Consider the following 13323-nt stretch of genomic DNA (forward strand, 5'->3'; position numbering starts at 1 on the left):
GGGTTCCTGACTGGATAGAGCAGTCTTGTAGGAAAAAGCCACTGAAGCAGGTGTTTTATTCTGAAAATGTGGTTTATTCTGTATTTTAAAGACACTATCTTCTGCCACAGTGGCCATTTCTTTATGTCCTTAATGATGCTTAAAATATTATGGCAGTGTCTGCCAGTGGAGTGAGAGCCTGCACTCGCTGGAGATTTGTGCCAGGGCTCCTGCAGGAAAGGATGGAGTGCCTAAAATCTCAGCATTACAGAATGGTTTGTGTTTGAAGGGACCTGTACAGGTCACCTCCCCAACTCTCTGCCACCTTCAGCTAGGTGAGAGTCTGGCATTCCAGAGAAATGCCTGCCTGTTTACAGTAACTCAGAGCACAGAAAAGACTGCATTAAATACTGTGTAATGAACCAGCCTTGCCATGAAAAAGAGGCTTCTTGCTGAAATTTTGTTTACAACATTTCTGGTGGAATGGAGCAGAGGAATGCAGTGAGAAACACAGGATATTGGGTCAAAGAAAAGATGGGTTGTAAATGCAGGAAAGAAAAGACTATTATTTCTCCTTTTTTATTTTTTAGCAATCAAAAGCTGTTATTGCACTCTGCTGAAAAACTCTGCCATGCTCAAAAAAAAACTTTGTAAACCTTTCACCCATTCTCTGATTATACCTGGCTGTTCTCTGTGTTGTGACCCTTTCTTCTACAACTGGGAAGCTTTAAGACATCCTGGACAGTTAGAAAGATTTGATAAGAGAAAACTCACAGCACTCCCAAATCCTTTGCTAAATCTCCCTTTTTCTTCCCCCACAGCATGTCACTAAAGACTTCATAAGTGAAATGTACTTAATGAAGTTTCAGATATATATCCTATTAAAATGACAGCCCTCAGAAGCTTGTTTTTAAAGCTAAAGAATATTGAGGAATTAAAAACCTGCCGACCCAAGGAAGTTAGCCAACCCCAGGAGAGGATTTATTTCACTGCCTTCCAATAATGGAGTCACAGAATGAATTTGAATTTCTCAGTCTCACCCAGCCTGAGATGCTGAGGACTTTAGAGATAATGAAGGAATCCAGCACAAATGGGATTGTTTGCCAGGGACATCTGGCAGACAGGGACATGCCAGGGCTGTGTGGATATCCAGCCTAGCCATGATGTGCTGGGTGTCCACAGTCAGACAACTGAATGAGGCTCTCCAAGGCCAGGCCTGGGTTGAGGAGGAGAATTAGGATATTTTTTATATAACCAAAAGCAGAAAGAGGCACAAAATCTACAAGAAACCATTCAATTTTGAGGGAAATGCTACAGGTGGAAAAATGTCAGACAAGAAACGTGGGTAGATATGTGATAGAGGAGCATCAATGTCTGATTTCTCCTTGAAACTGTAGCCTGACTGACAGAGCAGAGATGGGAACAGCATCTGATCCCCACACACAGATCTGGTGGTGCAGCCCAGGGCAACTTCCATGGCAGCACAGCACAGTAACAAGGGCATTTCCCTCTGCATTTCCTCTGGCTCCAGAGATCCTGCCAGTGACACCTGGCCCTGCCACACCTCCCTGCTCACAGGTAGCTCACACCTGCCTGGAACCTCCTTCCCACTGCACAATTCCATGGAAAGCACGGGGTGGGGATGTGCTCTGGGGCTTGATCTGCACCGGGGAGGAGAGGGAGGAGAGAAACCCCTGCTAAATGAGACACTGAACCAGGAGACAGCTCTGCCAGATGCTCAGATGAGAGGGCTCATGACAAATGGGGATGGTGAGCGAAGGCTGACGGGCGCTGCCATGGGTTGTCTGTGCTTTGATAATATTAGATGGTATTTAATATTAATTAAAATTTAAATGATATTATTAATATAATTATACTGTAATATAATATGAATTATAATATTAACCCAGCTGCACAAACCAGCAGGCTAGAAAGCCAAATGCCAAACCAATGGATGTGTCACATCCATGCACAGCTAGGGATCTCCGTGGTGCTGAGGATGGATGTGCCACTCACCCTGTGAGTGACAGCTGCTGGAGCACTGCACAGGCAGGAGGCTTCCAGGTGCAACCCATGCAGGAATGCCCAGCACATGGAATCTGAGCTGCTCCTCCTGCCTCTGCCTCCCCTGAGGTGCTGCAGCTCCAGCTGACTGAGATTACACTCTCCAGCATGGAGAGGAGGTTGTATTATTCTTGATTTTACACCAAGTACTACATGTGTCCAATCTCAGAGACACCAAGAGAGTATTTTTTAATACCCCCCCCCATTTTTTTTTTTCATGACAGAAAATTGAAACTTGTAATGGAACTATCGTTCCTGTTTTTTTTCTTTTTTTTTAATCACTGGTCTTTGGCAATTTTAAACTCTGAGGTCTGAAAAATTCATTACCACTAACTTCCATCAAGGGTGTTCCTGAAACCAAAATTACTTAATCAACTCAATTTAGCTTCTTGTGTAGACCTAATTCAGAAAAACTTTATCTTCTTGAATTGTTATTGCAATTAATTCCCCCCCTTTTTTTTTTTTCTGCAGCAGACGACATTTCAGTAATTAGATATTCTATAAAAATGAGTTATTCATTCAGAAGAGCTTCACTTTTATATTTGATTAATCACATTACACTGAGGTCTGGGTTTTGTCTCCAAGGAAAGTTTAATGACCTCATTTTAATCCTTCTTTTAACCACCAGGCAGGTATCAATGAGAAGAAATAAAATTATCTTCTTTTTTCTTTTTCTCTGCTTTATTTCACAATCTTGAGATTACATTTGATGCTTTTTCTGTGTGACTGACCCATTTAGAAGGAAGAATCTAGCTGATTCCAATTAGGTTCAGGGCAGAACCAGGCTAAACAGAGCCTTGAACTGTGCCTTAATAACTAAAGCTCAGTGTAATGGAGAGGAACCAGAACTGCTTTACCACGTGGCAGGCAGTTTAAAGCTCTGTACATGATTAATTTAGTGATAATTTGAAAATGAATGTACTGAACGGAAATACACAAAACAAAAGGCACTGTAAATTTAGGTTTTGATTAATGGGGTCTATTAGGAAGAGACTTCTATCAAGGAGATGACTTTTTTTTTTTAAATCAATGCATATGTACCCACACAATGTAATGGAATAATTCATACAAACCACAATTTATCTGTGAGTAGAGACTTGGATATGATTGATGACTGTTTCCCTGGCATCAGCATCTATCTTTGCTTTGGATCCAGCAATATGCACATCTATATTTGGTATTTATACATAGACATCTCTGTATCTCTATCTGTTTGGCAGTCTCAAAGGTATCTCATCCTTTCTGTCATGTGCTGCACTGGTGTAAAGGCTTAACAGACATCACAGAAGAGGCTGATGCTTTTTTCATTAAGACATGAGGAAATATTGTTTTCTCATAAGGTGAGAAATAGCTTTCATTTTAGATGAAAGAGGTGATAAAATAAAGAACAAAAGTTGAGCATCCACAAGAGAGAAGGAAGTGTTTCTTGTGCTCCCTAGCACAGCACTGAAGGGACCTCCAGGCACTCAGAGATGCTGTGCCTGGGAAAGCCCCAGGGCTCCCAGGGAATCTGCACTTGGAGCTGGGGATCCCCTTCATTCTCTAACAGAATTAAACTGTGTGGGCAGCTCACATCCTCAGCTCCACTGGGCAGGCTTTGCACTGAGGTAGGGATCCATCTCCAAAGGCCAGCTGCACTCCAAAGGCAGATCAAGATGTAAATAATTTCCTAATCATGGTTAACCTGGGTGTCTACAGCTGCAAAGCCCTGGAATAATTACTGTGGTGGGTTCAGCACAAGGCTGTAACAGGATGGGAAGAATGAATATTGCTTCTCCTCGTGCTCTGTTTGTTACTGCTGCCTCCCAACCCAACACTCTTAATCTAAATTCATTGTTCATGGCAAAGGTTGTCACCAGGACATGCAAGGAAAGGCAGAAAGCCCATTTCAATTTATAAGCACTGGGGTCTTATTTAGGAAAACTAGACTGATTTGTGGTTTTTAAGACTTCACTGACTGTGTATTTAATGGAAATGCACACAGAATTAGGTAGATGCTCGTATACCCAAATGCTACTGGGCATATCTGATTCACTTGAATATAATAATTTATTTCAGTTAGAGGCTGACAGCTCTGTAACAGCCCAGGCTTTGCTGGGTAGTTTGGCTGAGCCTCGTTTTGACTGGAAAATTGCAAGTGAACACAGTCATCTGGGAATTTCCATGAAAGCATAATTGATTTTTAACAATAAAGCCTGTCTGCAGGACTGTACAGGACTCAGGGTTTGTCTTCAGCTGTAAAACAACACAGTCCTGCACATTCCCTCACCACAGCACCAGTCCTTCCCCTTGCCAGCTCTGACCTGTGCCATCTACTTCAATTCTTGTGTGACAACTGCCTCTAAATTATGCCACAGGCATAGTTCTGATGATTTAAAAACGCTGTGTGATCCGAGCTAATCTACACCCAAATGTCACTGCAGGCTTTCTGAATGGCACAGGTGTGTGACAGGGACAGTGAGACCTGAATGGACAGCTACACATGCACCTTTAGTCAGTACACTGGCAAGTCATGTACACAGTGCTCAAGATTTAAGCCCTTAATCTTTTCCAAGGTCTAGGAACAGGGAGGAGGCAGATGGACACGTGCCAAGGTCCTGGGAGATAGCAAGCTACCCACTTTCACTTGTTTTTCTTGGATCAGCCTGTTAAGATCTCTTTTTAGGAAGCTCTTGAAGGCATCCTGGTCCAATTTTCTGTCTGTAGGAAATCCCAGTGACATCCCACTCCTGCTGGGCTCTCCCTCCACAGTGTAAGATGAATTTGTAAAACATGAGCATGCATGTAAAAGGGATTTCTCATAACACTCCCATGTTCCAAATGCTTCTGGGTACATCTGCCTATAAAAGTGCTTAGGAAACCCCAAGGCAGCCTGACGTGGATGCAGATTTTGGTTTCCTACGACCATTAAATGTCATTTCTCCAAAGCAGACCTATTTGCATCTCTGCATCCCAGTCACTTAGAAGTCACAATCTTTCAGCCTGAAGGAAGAGCTGAGGTTTTTCCCTGCTACTTTGCTCTTTTGAAACTCACCGTTGAAAATGGAGCTCAGCAGGATCTGACTGAGGGGGCTGGAGCCCAGGGAAAGCATTCACCCCACTTGCAAAAAAGTCACATTTTTACAGTTCACATCAGCTATTTTTGTGCAGTGCTGCTCTTGCATAAGTTGATGCACAGCTATTTTCTCTCCTCAAACAAACAATGAATGTGAGAACAAACACATTCAGAACAGGGAGTACAATTTTAGGTTATGCTTGTTTGCTTTGTTTCCACAATTTTGGCAAGTTCACAGAGCAGGAGGCTAAGTGAGAGCTACACCATGGCTGTGAAAAAGGAAATACTAATGCCCTTGTTCAAGGCACTGAAACTGGATTACTACATCCAAATTGGGTCAGAAGAATGCAAACTGAGCAGAGCATGGAGCACAGCAGGGTTAGCAAGATAACCAGGGAAGGGAAGCTGTAAAGCAGAAGGGGTTGGGGGATCTTGGCTTGTTTTGCTTCATGGAACGAAGTACAAATGTACACTGGTAAATGACAGGGGAGAGAAAATGGCAAGGAAACATCAGAATGGGAGAAGGAAGAACTATTTCTGGTAAAGGCAATGCCAGCAGGGCAGCGATGCTCCAGGAGCATCTTCACTCTCAAATTCCAAAGCACTTCTCAGAATGGGCTCATTAACATCTCCCACAGCACTCGAGGAACCAGAGCACCTGCACAGAGAAAGGTCAGACATTTTGGGCAGTGTGGTGCCAAAACCAAGAAGCCCCTGTAACTTGGGTGTCTCTCTGTGTTCTTTTGTGCCAGAAGCACCGAGCTGTTCTCTGCAGATTCCAGCACTGCCTGACCCAGCCCAGCACGAGCCAGGCTAACTCAGCCTCACTGCAGCAGCCAGGGCTGAGCCTGCTCTGACAATAGTAATTAAACAGGTAGAAACTGGCAAGAACTGCCTTTCCCAATGTGCCTGCAACAAGGACTTGCTCCTTCACTGATTAGCCAAGTCCATGTTGTAACCAGATGAACCTTATCCAGAAACACATCCCTGCTGCCCCAGCACAGCCTCTCTGAACCCAGGTTACTCCTCACCAGCTTTGAGTTCAGCCAGCCCTTGGCCAGGCAGCCCTTCCCAGGCCAGCAAAGGCCAGCACTGCCCCGAGAGCTGGGAAGCACCCACCCATCCCCAACAGTCCAGTGCTACACCTTTGGAGCTGGTCCTAGCTCAGTGTCAGGATTAGCCAGTGAGGCAGGGAAGGGGGGGCTGCCCTAGAGTAGCCTCTTTAAAACAGACTCCACTGGATTCAGCTTTGGAAGAGGAGATTCTCAAAGCAGTGACAAAGGGCAAATTTTAAAGTAGCTTAAAATAAGACCTCCTAAGGCTCAGGAGATTAAAGAACTTGAATAGCCCAGTTTCTTTCTTCCCTTTCTTTCCCTCCAAAATTTTTTTTTTTTTTTTTGAGAGGTTGATTGCCAGGCAGGTTTTCCCAAGAATTCACAAACTCAAGTAATCATGAGCACTTTAGCCCTGTAAAATAATATTTTCCTTACATGGGCTACTATAAAAACAAGTTCTGCACAGTAGGCAAATTTAAAATAACTTTTAATTAACATTTCAGACACAGAAGTCTGATCATGCAAATTCATCTGCGTCTCCTCTCTGTGCCTGATTGTTCCTGATTGAATGTGATAAAAATAGACTTTGAATGAGTCAAGTGTGGGCATGGATTTCTTTCACTTCTCCTCCCCTCTGATTATGCATTTTCTTAGATAAAGTGGAAATCCTTGGATGGCTATTAACAGTATCATGGGTCAGCCTGGAAAGGGCATCCTGCCTGAGAGGAGTTAAAGATTTCACTGGAATTAAAGGTGTTCCTCCTGTGAGCAAGAAAGATGCTTCAATCTTACATAAACCTCACCTGAGACTATCCAACATTGTTCTATCTCAGCTGACTTTTAATCTCTGAAATACCAGCTCCAATTTCACTGCATCCCCTCTATCTGAGGTGAGCATCTGACCAGAGGCTATGGATCCATATTAATATGGAAAAACCACAACTCACTTGCACGCAGGAGATAAATATTTGAAGGGAGACTGAGGAATTTCCCCATAATTAAGACATGTCAGAGGACATGACCCTTTTATAAAAGTAACAAGGACTCTGGATAACGGAGGGCACAGTGATACCTTCATCTTACAACAGTAAGAGAGCCAGTTTTCCAGTAAAAATTCCTACAAAGCCTTTGTAACACAGTCCAGTTAAAATGTGAGTATTTTACAACAGCTGGTGACTTGGCAGGTGCAAAAATCCACCAAAAATTCTACAGAAATGAATGAATCACAGAAAACTTGTGCATGGGGGATTAAAATACTCTTTTCTGTGCTATCTGATCCAGAGCCTGTGGGCATGGGCTGGCTGGGCACTTTGAGGAGTCAGTGCTACCTCTCCTCTTTGGCAGAGGGAAGAGTTGCCTCCCTTCATTTCTTTCTGCAAGCAACAATTTCACACCAAGAACACAACACTGTGGACAGGCTGAAGTCCATTAGAAAGCCAGAGGAGCATTCCCTGGGTCACAATCCTGCATTAAAGCATTAAAAATGCCCCAAACAGCTGCCTGCAATGTTTAGTGTTTCAGGAGATGCTCCACTCTTGTGCTGTCTCTCAGGAGCCATTTCCCCACTGCTGGCTGCTCTCTGATGCTTCTCAGCACAGGCACAGGTAGCACTGCAGGTCAAGAAAACATTCACCATCACAAAAAAGAGCTGGACAGCACCAGAGGAGACACCTGGTCCTCGCTGTGCCCAGGGCCTTGCAGCTTGATGCAGGTAATCCTCAGGACTGGCCATGCTGATGGAGACTGGCCTTAGAGTTAACAGCAGACTTGAGTTACACATTGTTCCATCCAGAAACTCTAAATTCCTTCCTCCCATGTAATTTCAGAACCCTTTGTTTGAGAAGGTGGGGCTCCTTCTTCCCCTGCCTTTCAGGTGATGGATCAAAGCATGGGAAACCACTGACATCAGTTTTCATGGAAGCACCCAGGAATTCTGGAGTTTTACTGAGGTATCTTCATTTTGTACCTTTAAGGATCTTTGTAATTTTATTGCTCTTTGACCACTTCTCATCCAGCAGCACACTTTGATGCCAGCCCATCTGGTATTTTGGATGTCCATTCCCCAACACATCTCTGCAGGATGTGCCACTCTGGCACTGCTGTCTGTGTCTGAACTTGCACGTGGTCCATGCCTGCAGCCCCCTCCCCCTGCCCTGTGCTTGGCTGCACACGTGCCCTGACTCTCTTGACCATCACAGTGGATGCTTTCCTCTCTCCCACCCTGTTGTTAAATTTTACACAGCAACATTAATTCCTGCTGCTGAATACATGAGCTGTGACACCAGCGTGGTGCAGTGTCCTCCTGAGCTGCATTCCCATCCAGAAACGATTAACTCTGAAACCATCCTGGCTGAATGACAGGTAATTTAAGAGCTCTATAGGGTGGGCCTCTGTATCTGTCTGGGATGAATACAACTCCTGAGTTCCTCTCATCTGGCTGCTTGCCAAGAGCAAGCCACAGTTTCAGTTATTCAGTCTATTTTTGTTTTTACAGCAGCATCTCAATACAACTGTTTAAAATAAAAATATACAATATCTCTCCAAACAGTCCGCAGACTTAAAAGAGACCATGGGCTTTCTCACTCTCTGAGGAGCTATAGATTTCCTGGAAAGTGATTTTTGCAATTTTTTTTAGAGGTGTTAAAATGCAGATCAGACTATTTGAAGACAGCAAGGAGATTCAGCTCAGGCTTAAAGAAACTCATCAGCCTGATGCTGTTCCCTCTGCCAGTAAGAGAAAAAACATATTATACTTTCATACTCACATGAAATTCAGCCTGGCTATACCCAGGAGTATATCAAAGATATTTGTTTCCATAGAATCACAAAGTATTATTGTAAAACACCCTTGGCTTTCAACTCTTTACAGAGAAGTCCCATGTGCCACTGTGTAAAGCCCTTTGGCCCTTGCAAAACTCTTTCTTCAGTGATTGAAATTAGAGAAATAATGGTACACATCAGCTCTGCTTAGAGGAAGAGTAGCATTTTCTAATCCATTTAACACAATTCTGTGGGTAATTCTCTTGATGGCTTTTATTCCTTCCAGGTTTAATACACACCGAGACATTAAATACTCAGAATTCACCTGAAAGAAAATTTCCATTATCCCACCTTCCATCAGCTTTGAGAAGTGCTTTGGAAAGCCATTAAAATGCACCACATCTGAAGGAGATGCTGCCCTGCAGAAGGCAGCAATGTGCTGGTGCAAGGAGCCCTGACCCAGCTCACCCTGCTCCCCAAAACCTCACCTCCCAACCTGCACCTGGAGACACGGACCCCACGGCCTGGGTCATGGGAACAACGTGTGCTGAAGTGACATGGCCACTAGATGTCATTCCTTTTTCACTCAAAGGGAGGGCAGAGAAGCATTTACCTGGGAGAATAAAGTCCCCCCCCACACCAGGGAGCTGTGGAAGTGCTGTGGTGCAAGGTCCTGCAGCCCCCCAGACACCAACCTCCTTCCAGAGAGAATAATTCTGTCCTGGCAGGAGAAAGGACCACACAGCCCTAGACCTGTGCTGTATTTTTATGGCTCTCCATAATAATTGTACCATACCAGAGAAGATCTTTAACCACAATTTTACAGCAGAAAAGTTGGAGAATCCATGATGGACACAGAGCACACGTGTGCTGTTACATCCACTGGAGCAGCAGCACAGCCTGGGGACTGATGCTCAGACCTAAAAACGTGCTGGGTGTCCATTTTGCTGAGACTCAGGAGGAATTTAGTGCCTTTTTTTCTTCTTAGAAGCTATGTCTAAGTCACTGTGTGAGAAAATGCTGTTTGGGAGCTGAGCACGTCACAGGCCCAAGCCCAGCTCCCCATGGAGATGGGAAGGAAGGACCCAGACTCCAGGACTGACAGGAATCCACTTTGGGTCCACAGGGGCATAAACTGGGCTCTGCATGACTTCCTTGAGTTCTGTGACACATCTGCAGTTTGTAAGAGTAAAACTAAGGGGAAACTTTGGTCCTATGCTAATAAATATTTAGAGACCCTTTAGGACGGAATGAAAATTCAGAATAATATAAATAATAAAAACATTTCTCCAAGGATGTTCAGTGACTTGAGCACAAAGAAGTTAGACCACTTGTATTTGAAACGATTTGATGCCTATTTAAGATACATCACTTACTGCTCCTTGTTGACCCTCATATGAATACAGACAGGTGTACACAAGCATTTCTCATTTATTAGCATATAGACCTCTGCACTGCTCTGTGATTTCTAAATTTACCATGCACATTTCAGATGTTCTACATCTATGGATTATGAAGACCACATCATTTCACCTTCCAAATCTTCATTTTTACCTTAACCAGCTCTAAAAATTTGTCATTTGCAATCTCTGTTTTTTTCCCCTTGCCCTCCAGGAATACCTTGGAACACATGAGAACAGAAGAGAAGAAGACTGTGCTAATAAAACATAAGAAAAATCTTTAACTGATTAAAACCAGATGTACTGAAGAATGTCTACACATTTACTGCCAGCACACACAAATACATCTGTTAGAGCTATCAGTGAAATACAAATTTTACCAGCTACCTGCTACCATTTAGAGCACTTACAGCCCTCTTGAAATCATATCCAAGCCATAAACCCCAAATATCTCTCAGTGCTCAGGATTTCACTCAGAAGTATTAATAACTCTGATATGTCTACAGCCAATTGCTATGAAACAACTGCATCCTCTTTGGTGCAATCAGACACGGGCTGTTTGCCACGTTATTTCTGCTCCTTCAGTGCCTTGGCCAAATCAGTCACTAAATAGTTTTGCTGGTTCATGAATCAGTCTTTTCCTTTTTCCTTTTTCTCCCCTGAAAGTCTTTATTGCACAGTTATCCATCAGAGTTCCTCCTATCTGCCCAACTAGCTCAGGGAGACAGCAGATACCAACAGCCATGAGTTAAAGCCAGTGTGTGCATGCATCACCCTGCTGCTGTGGGGGTACTCACAGTGCTGGTGGTGAACTCAGGGGGGTTGTCATTCACATCTGTCACTGTAATGATGGCTGTGGCTGTGTTTGAGAGACCATAGTTCAGATTTCCTTCCATATCTGTTGCTTGAACAATGACTATGTACTGCTGAACTTTCTGGAAAAAAAAAAAATTAGAAAAGGAAAAGATGAGAGACAAAACCACATCCTATAAACCACATTGGTTTATTTTCCATATGCAAGTGTGATCTTTAAGCAGACCAAGAAGTTAACTGGATTAAAAATGTTAGTAAAAAAAAATTCATTTAATTTTTCTGCATCATTTTTGAAGTGATTTTTGCATAGATTTGTGGACATCACCTGTCTCATGGGAAAATAAAAGTCTTATGGGCAAAATTCCCTGGTTGAAGCTGATGTTTTTATTAACTTCTAAGTATTTTCTGCAACATTAGCTTTTGTCTTCTGAAAACCAGTAAAAGTTTTGTTCATGTGCTTTCACTGAAAACATTGCTAAGAACATTATACCCCCAAAATTGACATCAACATTGCCTGGCAGCCCTCCAGCTTGTTTTGCTCACACAGTTTGATGCCCAAAAAGCATTAAAATGCTCTTCGTGTTTCAATCCCTACCACAATCTTGGTAAATAAGGAGAATTTAAGTCCAGTATGGAAGAAAAAAATAATTCAGTGCAATAAACAGCAGTTCAGCAGAACTAATTTAAATTCCTGAGCACCCCCTACCACACAGCTCTCAAAGGAAAAAACCTCACAGAGCCAGCCATAAAAATCACACAGTGAAGTTCTAAAGGATGCTGTAAGTCAATGAAACTGGAAAATAAATCTGAATAAAACAGGAGAGACCATCTGATGTTGCATGTGTACACATCTTGCTGGGATCTCTTTACTCAGGAATATCTGCCTGCATCAAGAGAACTCTCCAGATCTTTACAACTGGCCTCAACAATAAATTTTCACTTACACTTGCAGAATTTCCTATTGATTACTGTCATGCTCACAGAGCACTTTACAGGCAGATGGGAAAGCAAAGCTCCCCTCCTGGAAAGTGGGCAAAGGGAGGCAGGAGAACCAGGGAAGGATCCAGGCAAAAGCTCAACACAACCCTGCTCCTTCAGGCTGCAGGTGGCACACCAGAGAGCCCCAAGGGGTGTAAACCAAGTGGAGGCAGAATTTTATGCAGGAAAAGCTCTTTTGTGAAGTCAGGTGGAGGGACTTTGGTGCAAGGAATGACCAACTACCCCCAGAGCACAGCTCAGGTACCAGGGCTGCTCCTTCAATGCTACAAGTGTCTGTAAAATGTCAGATGTCCTCTGAAGTTTCAAAGGGCAAGAGTTAGGTCCATTAGGTCTCTTTATTCCCATATAAACATCCTTGAAGTGCTGTAAGTGGCTCAGTTCTTTAATTCTTGTGAGTTGCCAGAATAAGAGATCTGCATTTTAGCTTTATCTTGATTCCAGGGCTTTTAATTGACCTGCTAAACTGACAAGACGTCACACTTAGGGATCCATCAGCACCTTGCAACTGGAATATATTATGGAAATGCACTTTCATTATCTCTTCCTATCCTGTATAATAAAACATGAGGGAGAAACTATTGTTAGCCCTTGTTTTGCCTCATGCAAGAAGGTTCTGTTCATTGCTCCATTTGTAAAGCACTGCACAAGGCTGAAATGTCCTTATTAGTGAACGGAATTTCTATTTCATATCTAGCTTTTCCTTCCTCATTCTCTGTTATAGACTACCTGGGAAGCTGATGAAAGTATTTCCTAACAGGCCAAATACTTTGGTTTAAATAACAGAAGGTTTAAATCATAGAAGTGGGGAGGATACTTTAAAAAGTAGCAGCAATCAGATTTCATATAAATTAGAAAAACACATCTGTGTGTGTGTACTCACAGGCCCCAGGTTTAAAAGAGAGTTGTTTTCTTTAACAAAGCACTGAGCTCTGTAATGTTAATAAAAAACCCCACAAATTCAGAGCATTGAATTAAAGAAGTTTAAAAGAAAGACAGATCATACAACACACAAAAAAAGAGAAGGAAAATGGCCAGAATTTATTAGAGTGTGCAAATGAACCAGCCACAAGGAGCTGGTGTAGAAGGATGGAAAGAAGGAGGGATGGAAAAAGGAACACAGCACTTGTGCAGCAAGTGCAGGCAGTCCAAGCCTGGTGAGAAAATGTGGGAATTCCAAAGGGAATGATCAGGCAGGACC

At 43.1% G+C, this 13323-nt stretch overlaps 1 protein-coding gene across 1 annotated transcript in view; it reads right to left on the reverse strand.

Moving 5' to 3' along the window:
• Nucleotides 1-13323, reverse strand: part of CDH4 (cadherin 4) — a 413863-nt gene that overhangs the window by 29282 nt on the left and 371258 nt on the right. The window contains exon 8 of the mRNA XM_059862675.1: nt 11111-11248. Coding sequence (XP_059718658.1) covers nt 11111-11248 — 138 coding nt within the window. The remainder of the gene's footprint in view (nt 1-11110; nt 11249-13323) is intronic.

Source organism: Haemorhous mexicanus, chromosome 18, assembly GCF_027477595.1.
Source record: "Haemorhous mexicanus isolate bHaeMex1 chromosome 18, bHaeMex1.pri, whole genome shotgun sequence".
In the NCBI taxonomy this organism is placed as follows: Eukaryota; Metazoa; Chordata; class Aves; order Passeriformes; family Fringillidae; genus Haemorhous; species Haemorhous mexicanus.